This window comes from Globicephala melas, chromosome 5 (genome assembly GCF_963455315.2).
Source record: "Globicephala melas chromosome 5, mGloMel1.2, whole genome shotgun sequence".
Classification (NCBI taxonomy): domain Eukaryota; kingdom Metazoa; phylum Chordata; class Mammalia; order Artiodactyla; family Delphinidae; genus Globicephala; species Globicephala melas.
Window position 1 is genome coordinate 131801714 of NC_083318.1, and position 20759 is coordinate 131822472.

Below are 20759 nucleotides of genomic sequence, written 5' to 3' on the forward strand. Positions count from 1 at the left end.
TCCCATCGTGGTGGCTCCTCTTGTTACGAAGCATGGGATCTAGGCACGCGGGCTCAGTAGTTGTGGCTCACGGGCTTAGTTGCTCCATGGCATGTGGGATCTTCCCAGACCAGGGATTGAACCCGTGTCCCCTGCATTGGCAGGTGGATTCTCAACCACTGCACCACCAGGGAAGCCCTTCTTTTTTTTTTCTTAATCTAGCTAAAAGTTTGTCAATTTTATCGTTCAAAAACAAGCTCTTAATTTCATTGATCTTTTCTATAATTTTTTGGTCTCTATTTCATTTATTTATATTATCCCTTCCTTCTGCTAACTTTGGGCTTAGTTTCTTCTCTTTCTACTTCCTTAAGGGTAAAATTAGGTTGTTTGAGATCTTTCTTTTTTCTTAATGTAGACGTTTATTTCTGTAAACTTCTCTTAAAACTGCTCTTGATGCATCCCACAGGTTTTGGTATGAAGTGTTTTAATTTTTGTTTGATTCAAGGTGTTTTTTATTTTCCTTTTGATTTTCTCTGTGACCAATTGTTTGTTCAGGAGTGTGTTGATTTCCATATGTATGTGAAATTTTCAGCTTTCTTCTTGTTATTGATTTCTAGTTTCATACCACTGTGGTTGGAAAAGATACTTGGTATGATTCCAATCTTAAATTTGCTAAGACTTGTTTTGTGACCTATGGTATGACCTATTGTGGAGAATGTTCCATGTGCATTTGAGAAGAATGTGTGTTTTGTTTCTGTTGGATGGAATGTTCTGTATATATCTGTTTAACTGATTTGGTCTAAAGTATGGTTCAAGTCCAATGTTTATTGATTTTCTGTCTGGATGATCTATCCCTTGTTAAAAGTGGGATACTGAAGTCCTTAACTATTATTGTATTGTCATCTATTTCTCCTTTCAGATCTGTTAGTATTTTGTTAATATATTTAGCTCCAACGTTAGGTGATTATATATTTACAACTGTTAAATCTTCTTGATAAATTGACCTCTTTGTCATTATATGATCTTCTTTGTCTCTTGTTACCATTTTTGGCTTAAAGTCTAGTTTGTCCGATGTAAGTATAGCTATCCCTGCTCTCTTGTGGTTTTCACTTGTGTGAATATCTTTTCCCACACCTTCATTCTGAGCTTGTCTGTGTCCTTAAAGCTCAAGTGAGTCTCCTGGAGGCAGCATATAGTTGAGTTTTGTTTTTTTATCCATCCAGCCACTCTTTCGTCTTTTGAGAATTCAATACATTTATATTTAAAGAAATTACTGATAGGTAAAGACCTACTAATGCCATCTTTTTGTTTTCTGGCTGTTTTTCAGTCCCTTTGTTACTTTCTTCCTCTCTTTCTGCCTACCTCTGTGAGATGAATTTCCATAGTGATTATGCTTTAGTTTCCTCTTTATCTTTTATGAATCTACTGTAGGCTTTTGCTTTGTTATTACCATAAGGCTTACATAAAACAACTTATAATAGTCTATTTTAGGCTGATAATTTAATGTTGATTGCATACAAAACCTCTACCCTTTTACTTTCCCTCTTTTATATTTCTGATGTCACAATTTATATTATGTATTAACAAATTATTGTAGCTATAGTTTTCTAATACTTTTGTCCTTTAACCTTTATACCGGAGTTAAGTAATGAACACACTACCACGTTACAGTATTAGAGTATTCTGAATCTGACTACATACTTATCTTAAGCAGTATGTTGTGTATTTTTATGTGTTCATGTTACTAACTGGTATCCTTTCATTTCAGCTTGAAGAATTCCTTTCAGCTTTCTTAGTAAGTAAGGTCTAGTGGTGGTGAACTCCCTCAATTTTTTTTTGTTAGGGAGAGTCTTTATCTCACCTTCATATCTGAAGGACAACTTTGCTGGGTAAAGTATTCTTGGTTGGCAGATTTTTTTTTTCTTTCAGTACTTGAATATATTATCCCATTCTCTCCTGGCCTGCAAGGTCACTACTGGGAAATCTGCTGATTTCCATATGGGGGTTCCCTTGTACGAGATTTTTTCTTCTCTTGCTGCTCTAAAAATTCTCTGGTTTTGATTTTAGACCGTTTTTTTTTAATGTATCTTGGAGGAGATCATTTTAGATTGAAAATAAACCTATTAGTTTCATGAACTTGGAAGTCCAAATTTCTCCCAGGTTTGAGAGAGAAATTCTCAGCCATTCTTTCTTTAAATAAGCTTTCTACCTCTTTCTCCACCTCTTCTCCTTCTGTAATTCCAATGATACGTACAGTGTTTCTTTTAATGGTGTCCCCTAAGTCTTATAGGTGTTCTTCAGTCCTTTTCATTCTTTTTTTCTTTTTGCTCCTCTGATTGGCTACTTTCAATTGGTCTGTCTCACTGATTCTTTCTTCTTCTTGTTCAGGTCTGATGTTGAAGGTCTCTCTTGAATTCTTCAATTCAACTATTGTATTCTTCAACTCCAAAATTTTTTTTCAGATCTTCTGTCTCTTTGATGTACATCTTATTTGTTCTTGTACTGTTTTCCAGGTATCATTAGTGTTTTTCTGTTCTCTTGTAGCTCTCTGAGCATCTTTAGACAATTATTTTAAAGTGTTTATCAGGCCATCTCCTGGATCTCCATTTCTTTAGGGCCAGTTCCTGGACGTTTACTGTACTCCTTTGGTGGAGACCTAGTTCCCTGATTCTTCAGGATCCCTCTAGCCTCTCACAGGTGTCTGCATTTGAAGCAGCAGTCACCTCTTCCAGACTTTATGGACTGGCTTTGGTAAGTGAAGACTTTCACAGCCGCAGGGGTTGGTGGAGCACACTGCAACACGCCGTGACCCCAGGGCACCAAGTGTGGGGTTGTGTGGCAGCAGTGGGTTGGGGGAGGGGCGTGCTCTCTCTGTGGCTCAGGTTGCTGGGGTCCATAGCGTCAGCAACTGAATGGTCTCTGATGAATGCTGCAGGGAGTCCACAAAGGCTGCAGTGGTGCTTGGGGTCCTCAGCAGCACCCCCTGGTCCGAGGACCAGGACAGGCGGTGTGGTGGACGGGGCCAACGTTGTGTACGCACTCCGCTGCAGGGATCAGCTACAGATGCCTATGTAGTGGCAGGGGCCGGCTGCAGACACACACCTACTGGTGGGTGCCAGGGCAGGCAGCAAGGGCCAGGGCCAACTGTGGGCACGCTGGCAGCTGCCAGGGTCCCTGGCTGGCTGCACGTTCTCCTGTGGCTGCACAGTCTCCCCCCGGGTGTGCACACCACAGCGGAGGCCAGCATCAGGTGTCAGGCTGGCAGTGTGCAAGTGCGCGGCTGGAGGGGCTAGCTCCAAGTGCACACGTGGCGATGGGGCTTGTAGGCTGGTGTCTTGTGCTCACGCGGAGGCCTGGGCTCTAGCAGGGGCCAGAGTGGGGCAGGCTGGGAAGGAGATAAACAGGTAGGGGCTGAGGTGGCTGATGTCCGTGAATGCAAATACCTGTGGGGCCCATGGTGGTTGTGCTGTCTCTTGGTTTCTTCAGTGGTGAAAGCTGCTGGATTTGTCTGTGGAGCAGGTGTCTCGGAACCACAGCTGCTCCTGCTATGTGCCTGCTTCTGGGAGCCCCTGCTTTTTCTTCCTTGTCCCTTGTCCCCCCTTTCTATGTGTCTCAGCTTTGCCAGTCTCTGAGTGAGTAGGGTGAAACTGAAGGGGGACCTTCGTGAGGTGCCCCGAAAGGCAGGGGAAGCTGGTCACTCACCCCACTCCCCCTTTCCTAGTGAAGGGTCCCCCTTTCTAGCTGGGCACTCCCTCTTGGTGGTGAGCACTGCGGCTTTGGGGATGGGATGGTGCAGGCAGAATGAAGGTGTCGTCCCCTTTTTGTATAGTTATTCTCAGGTTTTATGTTCAACTGCATTACTGAAGTTTCTTAAGTGGACTCCAGAGCTCTCCCAGAGCTGGTTTTGTTCATGGATAGACGGCTAAGTGTTGATCTTTGTGGAAGAATGGAGGCTGGGTATCCTGCACTGCCATTTTGGCGGCATCACCTCTAGTCCTGCAACTCAGGAACAGCCAGATGGAAGGGATTCATAGAGCAAGGTATGTGGGAATGGGCACGGCGCTTCGATGCCCTCTCCAGGCACACCGCTCACCTAGCACACCTCCACATGTTCACCAACTTGGACTCTACTCTGACCATCAGTTCCAAACTATGGTCTGGGAGAAGTCAACAGGTACTAGGCTGACAGCTAAATGCCCACAGACACTAGCTCCAGAGAGATCCACAGCAGATGACAGAGAAGCCACACATCTGATCAGTATTTTGGTCTCATGATCATAGAATTGCCTTACTGAACTGCACAGTGGCACGAAAACAAATCTTATTGCACTATGCCCACTTGCAGACGGGTGGTCAGGGAAGTCACCTGCCACATCACAACGTGTCTTTTGATTTGGGCTCTAGGCAAACCTCATCTCTAGCTATCCATCCCTGGTCAAATTTGCTGCCCACCCTAGCAGCTGGGCGTAATATAGAGGAATGGTCAAGTTCACGTCCTACCACTGTGACAGTGAACAAGTTATTTTCTCTAAACATTTATTTCTTCATGCGAAAAACTGGGATAAGAATGAAAATTATAGTTACTGAGAGCTTGTTACGTGCTAGGCACTGTTCTATGTGCTTTCCATTAATTAATTCATTTACTTCTCATTACAACTCCATGAGGGAGGCATTATTTTTATTCCCATTTTAAATACGAAGAAAATGAGCTCCAGAGAGGTTAGCTGTGTGGCCCAAGGCCACACAGCTAGTGAACGGTCGAGCCAGGAGGGCAGTGGTAGCAATGAAACTGAACAGCGCGTAGGTAATGCTTGGTGCGGGGTCTGGCTACCGTCGGGGCCTGGTAGTCGCCACACTCGAAACCTTGGGGCCTGTTTCTGTGGGTTAATCTTAGACAAAGCTTGCTTTGCTTACCCTTGCGGCAGAAAGGCCCAGACATGTCTCTCTAGTTCAACGTCAGCTATGACCGAGCTCCTCCTGACACTTCGGTAAGTAAGTTATCAACTCTTACTGTGATTCCTGCAAGTCTGGTCTCAAAGGGTTGGGGCAAGTCTTTTTCTGTAAAGGGCCAGATGTTTGTTGACATGGTTTGTTAGGCTTTATAGACCAGACCCTTTTAAAAATGTAAAACCCATTTTAGCTCACAGGCTGTAGCTGCCAACCCTGCTCTCCAGGATTATTAATAGAGAACCTTCCTTTCTGGTCAAGAAGCTTCCAGGCAGAGCGGGAGCTATCACAATTGGCTAAATCGCCTGGTTACACTGTCATTAAATCCACCCACCACAAGTGGCCTTATTTTTATGAGATTTTTTTCATTAAATAGGTACATTTCTGAAAACTGAAGAAACTTCCGAATGTCTGTCTGCAGGTGAGGGAAGGTAGGTAGGTAGGCAGGTAGGTAAATCTAGAAATGCCTACCTGAAGAGTCTTCTAAAGCAATAGTGATAAAGGAAAGAAGAGGAGAATATGCCAGAAAAACCGTTTTTAGAAAAGCAGCACAGAATTTCATTCATGCAAGAAACATTTAGAGGAATTTATTGAGCATCTGTATGTACAGGAATTTTAGAGCTCAGTGACCTTAGGAATCATCTGGTCCAATCTCCTTATTCCATGCATGAGGATTCTGAAGGACGCCCCCCCCTCAAATTTAAAATAACTTGGCTATTTTCATTCAAAATTAAAGGTAACAGGCTTTTTTTGTCCTGCAAACTGAGCACTTATGTATGCTCTTAAGTGTTTGTTGCATGGAACTTATTAATGGAAAGCTACTGTTCTCTTTACCACTTTTAAACCATCTATTAAGTCTGGTAAAAACAGTACATGGTAATTTTTAAAACTTATTGAACATATTTTTTGCTGTGTGTAAGTGGGCTAATTAGCATCAGCCATTAGATTACTAAGTCTTAGATTCACCTTTAATTCCTCCTTTTCCCTGAAGGCTCCCATCGCCTCCCCTCCTCCCGTCCCTCCTGCTCACAGCTCTTCTCTTTCCACTGCTGCCCCCCCCCGCCCCCCACTGCTCTCAGCTGCTGTCCTTCCCACTCCATTCCAACACAAGTACCCTTATCCGCATTTCCTTAAAACCAGGCTCAACTCATATCACTGCCTCCTTCCCCCACCCCAAGGCTCTGAACATTTTGAAGGTCCAAGGCTTAGCCTGGTTCCTCAGCCCCAAACTTACTGTCTTTCTCCGCACTCGTATTTACCATTATTCTGTTTCCTCTGATCCTCCCTTCGAATTGTTCCTGGCCCTTCCTTAAATACTTCCCCATGTTCAAGCCCTTGCTAAGGCCTTCTCCTCCGTGAGAAATGCCTTTTCACCCATCAGAAGCTTCAGAAATCCCAGCCCTCCTTAATGCCATATGTTCCCCCCCTACCCTGCTTTCCTCTTCATTTTCCCAGCAGTTGGTTCTACTCTCTTGTGGCAGGAAGCAAGTTTGACCTTCTATTAGATTACTCGGGTAGATGACTTAATTCTTCTACTGAAAGCAAGCTACCCATTCTGCAAGTACAAGAAGAGATAGTTCTGGTTACATTAAAACAGCAAATTTATTGCATAATATTGAACTATAGGCACACACATAGAAAATAAACATTTCATATAACTATATCTTTTTTAATCTTGTATTATAAAGACTGAAAAACTACCAATTTAGCAATTGGAATAAGTTTTAAAAACAAAAAGCAAAAAATCTACAATCCTTCAGTGAGGTTTGATGCTGTCTCACGGTTCATAAATACTTCATTTTATATAAATAAGTCTCTTCTCTAGTGACTAGGAATTTAAAGTTAGGCTGACATGGATTCTTTGCTCATGTAGAATTTTCTGATCCCATGATGAAGAAGGTTGAGTGTGTCATGATTTCTGAAATACATATATTTGCTTCAAACACAATCCCTCCTGAAATCCCACTGTAAACACACATTCCAAATGCAATAAACAAAAGTTCCATAATAAAGAATGTCCTTAAGTCTTAGCAGTTAGGGAAGAGGAAAAAAAAAAATCTGAGTAGAAATTCTGCAATTTAAATAGAAAAGGAAAATAGACTGCATGCATCCACCAGGAGGAGAGGAGAGGAAGGGACATTAAGTCAGATAACAGAGAATAGGATGAAGTGAAGAGAAAAGTAGGAGGGTGGGAGGAGAGATGAAGTGGGAGAGACAGAAAGTGATAGGGAAAAGGATAAGAAATTTATTCTACTTTTCTGGGAGAAAACACTCCTTAGAAGATTAATGCAACCTGCTCCAAAAGCAAAATGATGCCAGAGGGTGAGGGCCTGTTACCTCATCTTGTTGTCAAAAGGGCTTGGCGGGGCCACCAGACCGAGGTCGGCTCAGCTGCGAAGCTACGCGGCTCTGCACCCCTTTGAGGAGGGCCGGGAATAGGCAGAGCCGTGGGGAGATGGCCAGTCCCTCAAGAACTGTGTTTTTAGGCAAAAGGCAGGTTTACGAAAGGCTCCCATAAATTCGCAAGAGTTCCGCCAAAGTCATGGACCCGGATTCAGCTTGTTGGGCTTGGGAATTTCTGAAGTAATCCTCTCCTCCTTAGTCCTTAGGGTTGGACGGCAACAAGCCAGGAGCATTTCCAAGGCTGCAGAGAAAGGAGATGTTCTGCACGTGCAGGTGAGAAAGGACAGGTCAGTCAAATCATTCTTGCAGAGGAATGAGAAGTCAGGAAGACAAGGAAGCGTCATGAGGAAAGGTCAGGGCTGAGAGAGACATCTGGGGAATGCGAGTTTAAAAATCCACTGCGCTTTTATCCAGCAGAGTACAGCGTAGTCACAAGTGCAAGGAACGATGGGGAACTGCGTTTAGAAACAAAATCGCTTCTCAGACAAGGGCCAGTTTTTCACCCCATCCCTAACCCCTGATTTTTCAAAAAGGACACTGCTTACCACCCCAGAAATGCATCAATCAGGTTCAGGATTCAAAAGTTCCAACCCACTTATACAATAAAAAAAAAAAAAAAACAGAACTCACTCCCCATGATTTTCTGTATGGGCCTCACTGTGGACGTGGAGGAAGGAAGGGGAATCAGGGGCAAGCTGGGGAGCCTCAGGCCAAGCTGAACCCCTCGTAGTTGTCAAGGGCCTGGGTCAGCCGTGCACACAGGACCTCTTTGCTGCTGTACTTGGGGAGGTCGAGAAGGTTGTAGCAAGTGTGGGCCACGGGCAAGTACTCCTCCCCGCTGGCTGTGGACTGGATGACAATCTGCAGGCTGGCCATGCCGTAGATGGGGATGCGATCGCTGCCTGTCAGGAACACTGCGGAGAGAGAGAACGGGAGACACCAGCTAGGTAAATGGGGAGCGGCTCTCTGCGGCCCAGGGAGGAACAGAAGGGAAGGGCTGACACCCTGTGGCTCATGTGAGAAGTACAACCACTTTTTTGTGCCAATGTGTGTCGTATTAATATTAATAAATGCTCACTTATAAAGCAAGAGATTGCCTTTCAAGCCCTGTGTTTTGGTTTTATATGGATAAAAAGTCTGTACTTTTCATTGGCTCATTTCAGACCCTAATTATACACTGGCACAAAGCATCCATCCAATGGAAAGATGCTCAGAAATGCCCCCGAATAAAAAATGGCCTCAGTGAAACGTGTGGCCTCATAAACCGTCATGAGCTTTCACACAATCAAAGAGGAAGGGAAATGCTGACCTAGGAAGAGGGCTGACCTCAGAAACCCGGAAGAAAACTGCAGACCATGGGGCCTCAGGGTCTCCCCTCTCCCCTCGAGTGTCTGTGATTATACCCCCTTGGCTGGTGAATTTCCATTTGGGATCTGTTTGCTTGCCTTTCCCTGTCTCTCCATTTCTCTTAAACCAGAAGATCTGACACTGACACTATATGAGACATTTCCCTCTTGGGACACACTTGTGACTTGGAGGGGAAAAAAAGACCAACCCAGCTGTCTCTTCCCGTTTTCCAGCACTAGATAACCTTCTTTGTTGAACTGCTGGAAAATTAACTATCGATACAATGAAATCATTAGTTAAGGAGCACGTTCAGATAACCTGTCACTACCTGAGGCTATGATACATAAACATTCTTGCCAAATCTGTAAAGTTAATAAACATTTATGAAAGTCCAATGGTCTCTGAACAGAAAAACATCTTTTAAGGAAATCCCCGGACCAAGGGCAAGCGCCTCTTGACTGTCACAGTCCCACAAGATCCACTGGCAAATCTCATCCTGTCATCCTGACTCTTATGCCGCTATTTCTCAAGGGCCCACGTAACCGGACAGAGGGGGAAGCAGGGCTCCTTTTAGGAATTCTTTTGTAAGATCTCCGCTTCCTCTCATCCTTACTCCATGGGAGCAGTAGAATCTGGGGGTAAATCTCGCATTAATACTAATATATGCTCATTCTTATAAAGCAAAAGAGACTGCCTTTCAAACTCTGTTTTTCTCATTTTGTATTGATAAAAATGTTATGCTGTTCAATGGCTAATTTATGACTCTGATTATACAATGACACAAGGATTTCTACTATTTTTAAAAGGGTAATTTGCTCATGTAAACTAGGCTTCATTTTCCTTTGCAAATGTACTACCATTCTCAGACGTCATCCAGCCAGTCACAAAGGACCATTCATTGTACGATTCCATTTATATGAAATACCCAGAACGGGCGAATCCACAGAGACACAGCAGATTGGTAAGCGGTGGGAGGCTGGGAGGAAATGGGGGAAGACTGCTAATGGGTACAGTGTTTCTTCTGGGGGTGATGAACGTGTTCTAAAATTAATCGATAGTTTGACAACTCTGAATATACTAAAAACCACGGAACTGTACACCTTGAATGGCTGAATTGTAACAGTATGTGTGTGTGAATTAAATCTCAATAAAGCTATTATAAATCACATCTCCCCAGTGACATCTGCAGTAGACACAAATATTTTCAAAAGGCTAGAAAGATAAGGGAGGTTAATCCAAACAATTCGATTTCATCAATGTAATACTTAAAGGAATCACCTTCATATAAAATAACTAGTATTTTTAGAGCAATTAAAAATCACTGAAATGCTTTTCTTCCTTTCATGCAACCCACCCCGTTACACAACAAATAAGGCTTAACCACCTCTGTTGCGCCTCAGATATCACTAAGACAAAAAATGTAAATATATTTCCTTACTTGCCCTTTACCATTTAAAAGAGCTGAACTTCACCACGGAGTATACCATCCTATACCAAATGCAAAACTGAAATGTGGACAGATACCAACCACACTGATGTTACTTACAGAGAAACTTCTTCTTCTTTTCCAGTGGGAACTCATGAAATGTTTCCCAAAATAGTTTCACAGTGGGATGTGTGGCTGAGTAATCACCCTTGTAGATGGCAGTCTGCCCAAAAAGACAGAAAGAAAAAAATTATCTTCCAGAAGAACATTACAAATGGACATCTGTATAGCATTTGCACCGGACAGTAAGAAATAACCACCGAGATGCAGGAGGCCTCCAAATCCTACGTGACCACAGAATACTTAAGAAAGAGACCGGCGGGGGGGGGGGCTTCCCTGGTGGTGCAGTGGTTGAGAGTCCGCCTGCCGACGCAGGGGACACGGGTTCGTGCCCCGGTCCGGGAAGATCCCACATGCCGCGGAGCGGCTGGGCCTGTGAGCCATGGCCGCTGAGCCCGCACGTCCGGAGCCTGTGCTCCGCAACGGGAGAGGCCACGGCAGTGAGAGGCCCGTGTAACGCAAAAAGAAAAAAAGAAAGAAAGAGACCGGGTTCCGGGCGCTGTGCCCAGGCCTGTGCTGCCCCCTCAGAGGGGACAGACCGCACCTTTTAGGCTTACCTCCTCCAGGGCCTCCCAGTTGTAGTTGCTGTTCCCCACCATCATGGCCCTCAGTTCCGAAGGCTGGAAGAGCTCAAGCACTTTGCCACCACACACCTTTAGGAAGCCGCTGGAGAAAGCTGTGTACCATTCATGAACTGAGATTTGGAAGACATAATTCACATAAGCATCCACAAATTCCTGCCTGCCAGGAGACCAAAGAAATAGAATACGTTTAGCCCAAAGTCTTGTAGAATGTATCAAGTTCCCCTTATAACTGAGGCTGAGAGAGATGAAAAATCTCATCAAATGCTCTCACCAGGAGGCATCCTACAGCATCTTGTGGGTTACCACCCAGCCCTAGGATTCCACCAAGGGGGTCTCCGGTGATCTGGGGGCAGGGAGGCAAGAAGGAAGGGGAGGGGACCAGGTGGGTGGAACCATACTACTGACTTTATTTTACCTGAGGTGTTCCAGTTTTCATCTTGTTTATGGTCCTACATAATTTAGTGAAGAAAAAAAATAAGACTTTTTCTGCTTAAAAGAAAAAGTCTAAGATAATGGTTCTAGACTACTTCCTTTCTCTTCAAAAATGAATAAAGCTAAACCCATCTGACATTTGTATCCTCCCCTACTTTAAAAGGTAATTTCCTAACACCTTACTATAAATCCCTTAATGACCTCTGGAAAGAACTGTCTTAATACAACTGCTCCATCTCACTAAGGAACAGTCAGATGCTAATTACGACAATGGCTTCCGCAAGCCTGACTCAAAGCAAGCTGGCTTCCTGGGCTGCTTACTGTAGATAAGGAGTTGGTTTTCTGGGCAGGTTTCTGCAGGTTCCAGGTCAGAGTTCTGGTTTGTTTTTGTTTTTGTTTTGGCCGTTTGTGATTTTTTACCCATGTTTTAAAAAACTGAAGTGTAGTTAATTTTGAATGTTGTGCTTCAGGTGTACAGCAAAGTGATTCAGTTATATATATACGATATATATATGATATATATATATTCTTTTTCAGATTCTTTTCCATTATAGGTTATTACAAGATATATCAGTAGAATATAGTTCCCTGTGCTGTACAGTAGGTCCTTGTTGTTTATCTATTTTATATATAGTAGTGTGTATATGTTAATCCCAAACTCCTAATTTATCTCTCCCCCCACCATCCCCTTTGGTAACCATAAGTTCGTTTTCTATGCCTGTGAGTCTATTTCTGTTTTATAAATAAGTTCATGTATATCATTTTTTTGGTTAGATTCCACATACAAGTGACATCATATGATATTTGTCTTTCTCTGTCAGAGTTCCCTTTTCATATACGGTCTGGCCATTGTCTGTATGTATATTCCGTCTCTGACTAGTGGGAATGTAATCTGTGCACTGAGGCCTAAACAGCTGGGAGAAAAAGTTGCCAATATCTGGAAAAGCTGAAAAAGTAAATACCCTTTTACCCAGCTACTCTACCACCAGCTAGTGCCCCAGAGAGACTCCTCACATGAAGACAAGTACAGGGGTGTTCGCTGCAGCATTCTCTTGTAATACAGAAAATTGGGAGAAACAAAACTAAATATCCATTAATATAAGAATAAAGAAGAGACGGTAAAGTCATATGATGGAAACCATAAAGCATAGCACTTTATGGAATTTTTGTCCAAAGGAAAAGAAGAATCTCAAGAACAATGCTGAGTAAAAACCAAGTTTTTGAATATTAAGTACAATATAATAGCACTTATGTAAGTTGTTTCTTTAACACTTCAAACATTATCTATAAGAGACAGCGGCTCCCACACTTATGGCTTGTGACCCTTGGGCAAGTTATTTAATCTCTCTGTGCCTCACCCTCTTCATCTGTAAAATGGGGAGAATAAGAGTACATAACTTATGGGACTATTATTAAAATTAAATGAGTTAATACATGTAAAGTTCTTAGAACTGAGGCCGCCTTGTAAATGTTAGTGATTATGACATTGTTTATGGCTATGAGATTTTGTGTGTGAGTATGAAATTATGTATAGGACATATATATAAAATGTGTGTATTTAATAAAAGCATTATGTAAAAAGATCTTTGTCTTAATACACATAAAAATACAAAAACATGAAAGAATATGCATAAAATTCATAAGAGTTTTGTCTATGTAGGAAAAGAGGGTGAGAGGAGAGAAACAGGATTAAGGGGATGTACAGAAAGAATTTCAATGGCTTCAGTAATTCTTTTTTTAAAAAACCTGAAGCAAATACTATCTGTTTAAACTTTGATCATAGATACACAGAAGTTTGTCATATTAGTTTAGTGCTTTTGTGTATTTACTTTTTTTTTTCTAAAAATTAAAAAAAAATCAGACACTTTGAAGACAGATACCTTCCACGTATCCTCTGTAACATACTACACTTCATAAAACTACAATGTGAACATTTTGGGTTTCCTCCAGGCAGATCTGGTCACCAATAATTAACCAATCTACACCGATAACTAACTGTAGTATAAGCCCTGACAGTTTGGGGTTTCTTGTCCTTTTTTTGTAATGCAAGCGCTCTGGCTGTGCAAGCATCCGCTTCGAAGAAGATAGCTAATGGAGAAGAATAAACACCCTACCAGCCACACAGCCAGGCCGCCTCTCCCCGCTGAAGCTCCTTTCAAAGATCTTGGTCGATTTTGATAACTGACCATTCGGGCCACTTGTTTTTTTTCTCTTCCCACGCATTAAATTCCTACTCTTATGTTTTAAATTTACAAAGAGTGAGCCCGTGAAACCCTAGGGCCCCACTGTCAAACCCCCAAAAAAGCAGAACCCCAGACCCTCACTCCCACTCTCTTGCTTTCTCTCCACGACCCTTGACCCAACCTTACTGTGTGGCCCCGGCGTGCCATGTAATTTCCAGGTCTTCTAAGTAACATACCTTTATTTTTTTTCCAAAGTGTCCTGCTGGTTATTTCTGAAGGGCGTCTTGCAATCATATCAGAACCACAAGGACTGGACCAATCACAACACTGGTTATTGACAGGCTGAGACCAGCATAAAGGAAAAGTCTTTTCCTTTGTAAGAGATACTGAGAAAGTGTTCAGTTGTAAGATTCTGAGAAAGTGCTCAGTTGAGAAAGAATGGGAAGATTTTGTTCATTTGAAAGACACTGGGAAGGTTCAGACTGGGTGATTAGGTAGGAGCCTGACCTGATGTGTTTCCTCAAATCATCTACCTTAACAGGATTTGTCAGAATAAAAGTGAAGATACCGTAGGAGAGCTTTCAGCTCCAAAGAGAAGACACACAGCTCCTCCAGGCCGATTACAGCTTTCTCGGGCAACTGAGGCATTTATGGGAGTGGTGGAGGAAGTCCTCACACTGTGCAGCAGGTCCCTAGGGAAAGCCACTCCTTAAAACCTCATTCAGCCAGGGGCGCACATATAAGAACGGGCCATTCAGTGCTCAGGGCCTCCAGAGCATTTTTAGGCTGCCAGTAAGAGAAACCCAGACACGTAAAAGAGCTAAAACGACTCTAGGGTGACACCTAGAAGAATTAAGCTCACAAACCGAACATCGGCCCACCACAGTTTTCAGTAGTGATTTTATTCTGACAAACCAATTTAAAAATGAGAAATAGAGTCTCTCGAACGGAAGAAAAAGGGGTGTCAGATAACCCCTGACCAACACCCCAGACAGGTTTACATATTATACAGAACCTACACTTGCAAGTACTTACTTACTTAAGAATTAAGGAAATCCTCCCTGAAATGGCCAAGATGGGGCTCTTTTTTTGGCATTCCCAAACTGGTTTTTGCATAAGCAGTTAGAGAAAGGCAGCTTGATAAAACATCTTGCAAAATTCTGACCCTCGGGGCATGAAGTCCTTCTAGGAGGACCTTGCGTTTCTCTCCCTGCATCTTTGAGATGTAAATGTCTTACCAGAGCTCTCAAGAACTCTTATCTTACTCTTATCTAGACCATCTTTAATTCCTGGGACTGAGGGAAAAAAGGGAAAAAGAGGCCTTTTAAACCCAAGCGAGTAAACTTAACTTATTCCAACTGTTATTTATAAACTAGTAAGTTTTATATTGTAATACCCGATTCACGACTAAGTTTTACAATGAAGCTATGAGATCTCCGATTACATCTGTCTACATGCCTGTGTGTATGTTATAGATACACGTCTTTACTTCTGAATAGTATTATTGCCAAAATTAATTTGTAAGTGAGCGCTACTTCATTGGCTTAAAGGAAATTAAGCACTTATACACAGTCTCAGAAATATAAAAGAAACTAACCCAAATGAATTTCAGGTTCACATGATCTGGGAAATATTCAGTATTAAATTAATATTTGGTATTAAACTTAGTTTAAGTTTGCTGGTTTAATTAATACAGACTCTTCAGAGTCATCGACATTCAGTATAATACTTTTACTGTACCTAAGTTTGTTAAAAGTCAACTAAGATCTTATTTCTATTACAAAATTTGTCAGCAAGAAAAATAACTTGGTATGATGAAATTTTTATAAGTAAATTAAGTGTAAATGAGATAAGAGTTTTTAGGTGAACCCTTTAGGGATAATTATGTTTTATCGTATGTCTACTTAAAAACAGTTTCTCCAAATATATGGTTACTTGAAACTTTAGAGTTTTGCTAAATTAGGTTAAATGATGGAAGTTTACTGAATATCTAGATCATTCCAAAATAAAATAATATACTGAAACATTAATTACTAAACATAGACTTCCTTTTACAGAGAAAAGAAGATATTCAGGACTATTAATAAATATGTTTGGTGCCACACAGAGAAATTTTCTATAAGAAAGCACGTTTTTTAGAAATTATAAACAGTATTCATAAGTTTGTCAATCTACAGGATGCTAACATAAAGGAAAGTTTAAAATTGTTTACTTCTTAGTTTTCACTAGAAAGTAAGGTTTTTTAAGAGTTGAGAATTCTAGTTAATATGTGTGATTAAAACTACTAAAATTAATAAGGGAAACATCTTTGTATGCAAGGAAAAAACAAGGTATAAGGAATGAAAATGCATTTTGTTAAGGGAAAAGAAAGTAATTTTGTCCTCAAGAGAGGTTAAAAAGAGGGAAAAGAGAAAAAGGAGCATGGAGGTTCCTTAAAAAAACTAAAAATAGAGTTACCATATGATCCAGCAACCCCACTCCTGGGCATATATCTGGAGAAAACCATAATTCAAAAAGATACATGCATCCCAACGTTCACTGCAGCACTATTTACAATAGCCAGCGGCAACCTAAATGTCCAACGACAGAGGAATGGATAAAGAAGATGGGGTACATATATGCAAAGGAACATTACTCAGCCATAAAAAAGAACAAAATAATGCCATTTGCAGCCACATGGATGGACCTAGAGATTGTCATACTGAGTGAAGTAAGTCAGACACAGAAAGAAAACTGTCATATGATGTCGCTTATAAGTGGAATCTAAAAAAATGGTACAAATGAACTTATTTACAAACCAGAAATTGAGTCACAGATGTAGAAAACAAACTTACGGTTACCAGGGGTGGAAGGGGGAAGGGATAAATTGGGAGACTGGGATTGACATAAACATACTACTGTATATATCGATAAAATAGATAAATAAGGACCTACTGTATAGCATAGGGAACTCTACTCAATACTCTGTAATGACCTATATGGGAAAAGAATCTAAAAAGGAGTGGATATATGTATAACCGATTCACTTTGCTGTACAGCAGAAACTAACACAACACTGTAAATCAACTATACTCCAATAAAAATTTTTAAAAGAGAGAGAACAAGGAAAAGCATAGGGGAAAAAATCTAAAGGTAAAAAAGGAAGTTATATCAATAGAATGATGTGGAAAAGAAATGCTGAGAAAAGAGTTTTGTGCATGGTCTAGACTGGCAAAGATTAGAATAAACTTAATTGAGTAAATGAATTATAATGTTAACGGTAAGATGGTGAAAAACTAGAATTTGGTTCTCTGTTAAGGAGACGAAGTTTTCTTGGAATATTTATATGATTCTGATAACCAATTGTGAAGTTTTTTTTTTTTTTTTTTTTACTTTTTAAGTACTTGTTGTAACTTTCTATATTTGCCTTTGAAATCTTTTATTGTCACTTTGGCTAAGTGAATAAGTATTGTTTCACAGTGACCTATAATCCTAGTTGACCAAGTGTTTTTAAAACTCTTGATAACTTTGACAAACTTCCTCAAATCAAATTCTAAATGAAGTTCTTTTGACCTCTTAACTATCTTTGGGATGCTTCAGAGGGCCCCTGAAACATCTCAAAGAGAAATATTAAACTAATTAGGCTTATTTGATATGTTAAATTACATGGCTAGCATTATCAAACAAGTAGTGATAAACCTTCTTAGGTTATACTGTATGGGTAAATGTTATTAATATAAATGTTCTAAAAATTATATGAAATTCTAAAATTTACATGTGTCCTGGTATAATGTCATAATTCTAGTTATTTTAATATTGTATTAAATATATTTAATATGGTGGACTTTATAATTTCATTATTTTAATATTTTAATCTTGTATTTAATATCTAAAATTTAATATTGTAATAGTGTATGAAAATAACCAAATTTCTTTGACAAATACATTGTAATCAGGTCTTTAACTGTGCCTTTTTAAGTCTTTTGTCATTTACATACAGTTATTGTTTTACTCTGATGCTTTTACAAAAATGCTTCATCTCCAAGAAGATTCAAAGAAAGGACCTTTTGACAAGCACAGGTTTCTGGTAACTTTCAGATCATACTGCTTAACTGGGTAAGAAATTAAAGAATTCTAATAGAAAACCTGATGGCTTCATAAAACTGTTAACAGAAGATCAAGAATTAATAACATGGGACTGAACGAACTGATGAGGATGATTATAATTTTTATGACTCTTTGAAAAATTTCTGATTCTTTTTAATGTTTTATTTTTCCAGATTTGAGAAAACTTTTGCTCTTTCCTCTTAAGCTAACTATAATTTATAGCAACTTGGTAAATTATACCTTTGTAAGCAGAACTGAAACATTTATCTTTTCTCTCTGATGCCTCCAGAATTTGGAAACTCTTAGTATTCTTATTCTCATGGCAATATTATTATTTGCATAAATTCAATAAGAATCTGTTCTCCTTATAACAGGAGATAGAACAGGAGATAACTGGAAATATTGGCTACATTAATGACTTTGGATGGAATGTCATATTCGAGACTATGCAAAAATCAGACATGACCAGACAGCTTTAAAGAACTGAGGTGGACTTTATGGAACCATAAAGCCTCTTGGAAAAACAACCTAGTACTTTGCTTACAGGATTCCCGGAAGCCTTATCAGGTGAATAAGGGAGGCCACTTCCTGGCAGGTGCATGGATCTCAAGGTATTCTGTGGACCTTGAGAGGAACCCACCCAAATCTGTAGGTATTGCAGGCAGAATCTGATGCCAAGTCCTTGGCATGGCTTTTCTGGCCTTGAGAGACCTGTGAAAAGTTCAGTCTGAGATCCCTTATGGAAAGTTCCAGCAAAACCAATTTCAGGGAGCCTTATGTGATCTTAATTTGGCTGTGTGTGGCAGAAATGAAGGTGATTTTAGAGAGAAAAAACTTGTTTCAGTAGGTATTAACTTCTAGTGTTGTTAACTGTCTTTGTGATTTGCATTTACTGCCTGAGACTCAACTTCCTAGACTCCTTGTTACTATGTTGCATTATTGTAAGATTTAATTGAACTATTACAAAGGACATTCTAAATTTGTTTCTGAAGCTTATCACAGTAATCTATCTTTGAATAAAGACAGATGCCCCCTGACCTGCAACCAAGAGATAATATACTGGAAAGACATCATTTAAAGGACTCTCTCCGACCTAGATGAAAGGACCCTTATCAGGTACTCATAATTTGCTCATGCATGGTGAAACGAAAGGGGACTGATTCTTGGATTCATATTTCCCTCTGAAGAAGGGGCCCTGCACCAGACTGGTCTACAGAGAGGACTGCTGGCCTCAAAATCACCTTAAAACAATGCTCAGAGGAGAAACTACACCCACAGGACAAGAAGACAATATCAGAAGTAGACAGCTATGCTCATATGCGATCCTAATATGCCACACCAGACCCGGATGATCATTTATAGTGTTTTCTCGATTTCTTGGACTTCTGCACGTGAATCAAATGTTTTCTATCATGGCACAATCCTATACAAATTTCAAAAATCAATCTCATATTTGCGTTTGTGGTCACTTATCTACATCCAGTACTTCAGGTTTACCTTGGTGGATTTCTTATCTCCAAGGCTGTAACTGGATGGCCCTTAGAAAATTTATTTTAGAAGAAAGAAGTTGTAGGGCCACTATTGATATTACTACATGGGAACCCCTCACTTGGCCAATCAATCATACTTTTTCCGGCCCTGGCCATCGACATGAATTCTCTTTTCAAGTTCCTCAAGCTCCGTCAGAGCAATGAGCTAAATTTCAGTCAAAGAACATAACTTCCCAATTATTAGAAGGGACCCTCCCTCAGGTACAGGATGGATTTATACGGCTAACGCTGGGCTACGGTCATTTAAGTTTAAGGGCCCCCCTAGGCTGGGAGCAGTTAAATCATATTAAACATAATCAGCCAGATAACACTAGAAAATGAGGCTGACGCCTTATGAAAAATGCCAACAAGACCAAAAGACAACCCTCAGAATGGGAGAAAATATTTGCAAATGAAGTAACCGACAAAGGATTAATCTCCAAAATTTACAAGCAGCTCATGCAGCTCAATAATAAAAAAACAAACAACCCAATCCAAAAATGGGCAGAAGACCTAAACAGACATTTCTCCAAAGAAGATATACAGACTGCCAACAAACACATGAAAGAATGCTCAACATCATTAATCATTAGAGAAATGCAAATCAAAACTACAATGAGATATCATCTCACACCAGTCAGAATGGCCATCATCAAAAAATCTAGAAACAATAAATGCTGGAGAGGGTGTGGAGAAAAGGGAACACTCTTGCACTGCTGGTGGGAATGTGAATTGGTTCAGCCACTATGGAGAACAGTATAGAGGTTCCTTAAAAAGCTACAAATAGAACTACCATATGACCCAGCAATCCCACTACTGGGCATATACCCTGAGAAAACCGAAATTCAAAAAGAGTCATGTACCAAAATGTTCATTGCAGCTCTATTTACAATAGCCCGGAGATGGAAACAACCTAAGTGTCCATCATCGGATGAATGGATAAAGAAGATGTGGCACATATATACAATGGAATATTACTCAGCCATAAAAAGAAACGAAATTGAGCTATTTGTAATGAGGTGGATAGACCTAGAGTCTGTCATACAGAGTGAAGTAAGTCAGAAAGAAAAAGACAAATACCGTATGCTAACACATATATATGGAATTTAAGAAAAAAAAATGTCATGAAGAACCTAGGGGTAAGGCAGGAATAAAGACGCAGACCTCCTAGAGAACGGACTTGAGGTTATGGGGAGGGGGAAGGGTGAGCTGTGACAGGGCGAGAGAGAGTCATGGACATATACACACTAACAAACGTAGTAAGGTAGATAGCTAGTGGGAAGCAGCCGCATGGCACAGGGATATTGGCTTGGTGCTTTGTGACAGCCTGGAGGGGTGGGATAGGGAGGGTGGGAGGGAGGGAGATGCAAGAGGGAAGAGATATGGGAACATATGTATATGTATAACTGATACACTTTGTTATAAAGCAGAAACTAACACACCATTGTAAAGCAATTATACCCCAATAAAGATGTTAAAAAAAAAAAAAAGCCAACAAACCATTTCCCTTAAAGACAGCAACTGGTATGCAAGAGACTGGGGCAGGTGACCAGGATACTGGGTTGCACCTCATGGAATTCAATAGCTTTGTGGTACCAATTTCTGTCCCTGGCTTCTGCCAGAATGGACAGGCAGATGTATCCTAGGATTCCCTTGGGCTCAAGGCCGTAAGTGTTCCAATTTAGATATGACTCCAGCAAATCTACAATGTATACAAGGCTGA

General features: G+C 40.6%; 1 protein-coding gene across 7 annotated transcripts in view; it reads right to left on the reverse strand.

Annotated features, from left to right (window-relative positions):
- Positions 1 to 6509: 6509 nt before the first annotated feature.
- HERC3 (HECT and RLD domain containing E3 ubiquitin protein ligase 3) overlaps positions 6510 to 20759 on the reverse strand; it is a 137805-nt gene continuing 123555 nt past the window's right edge. For all 7 annotated transcript variants that reach the window (XM_060299818.1, XM_060299813.1, XM_060299817.1 and 4 more), the window contains 4 exons: positions 10780 to 10963; positions 10223 to 10325; positions 7960 to 8243; positions 6510 to 7784 (listed from right to left, as the gene is read on the reverse strand). In XM_060299818.1, the coding sequence (XP_060155801.1) occupies positions 8035 to 8243; positions 10223 to 10325; positions 10780 to 10963 (496 nt within the window). In that variant the 3' untranslated portion in view covers positions 6510 to 7784; positions 7960 to 8034. The remainder of the gene's footprint in view (positions 7785 to 7959; positions 8244 to 10222; positions 10326 to 10779; positions 10964 to 20759) is intronic.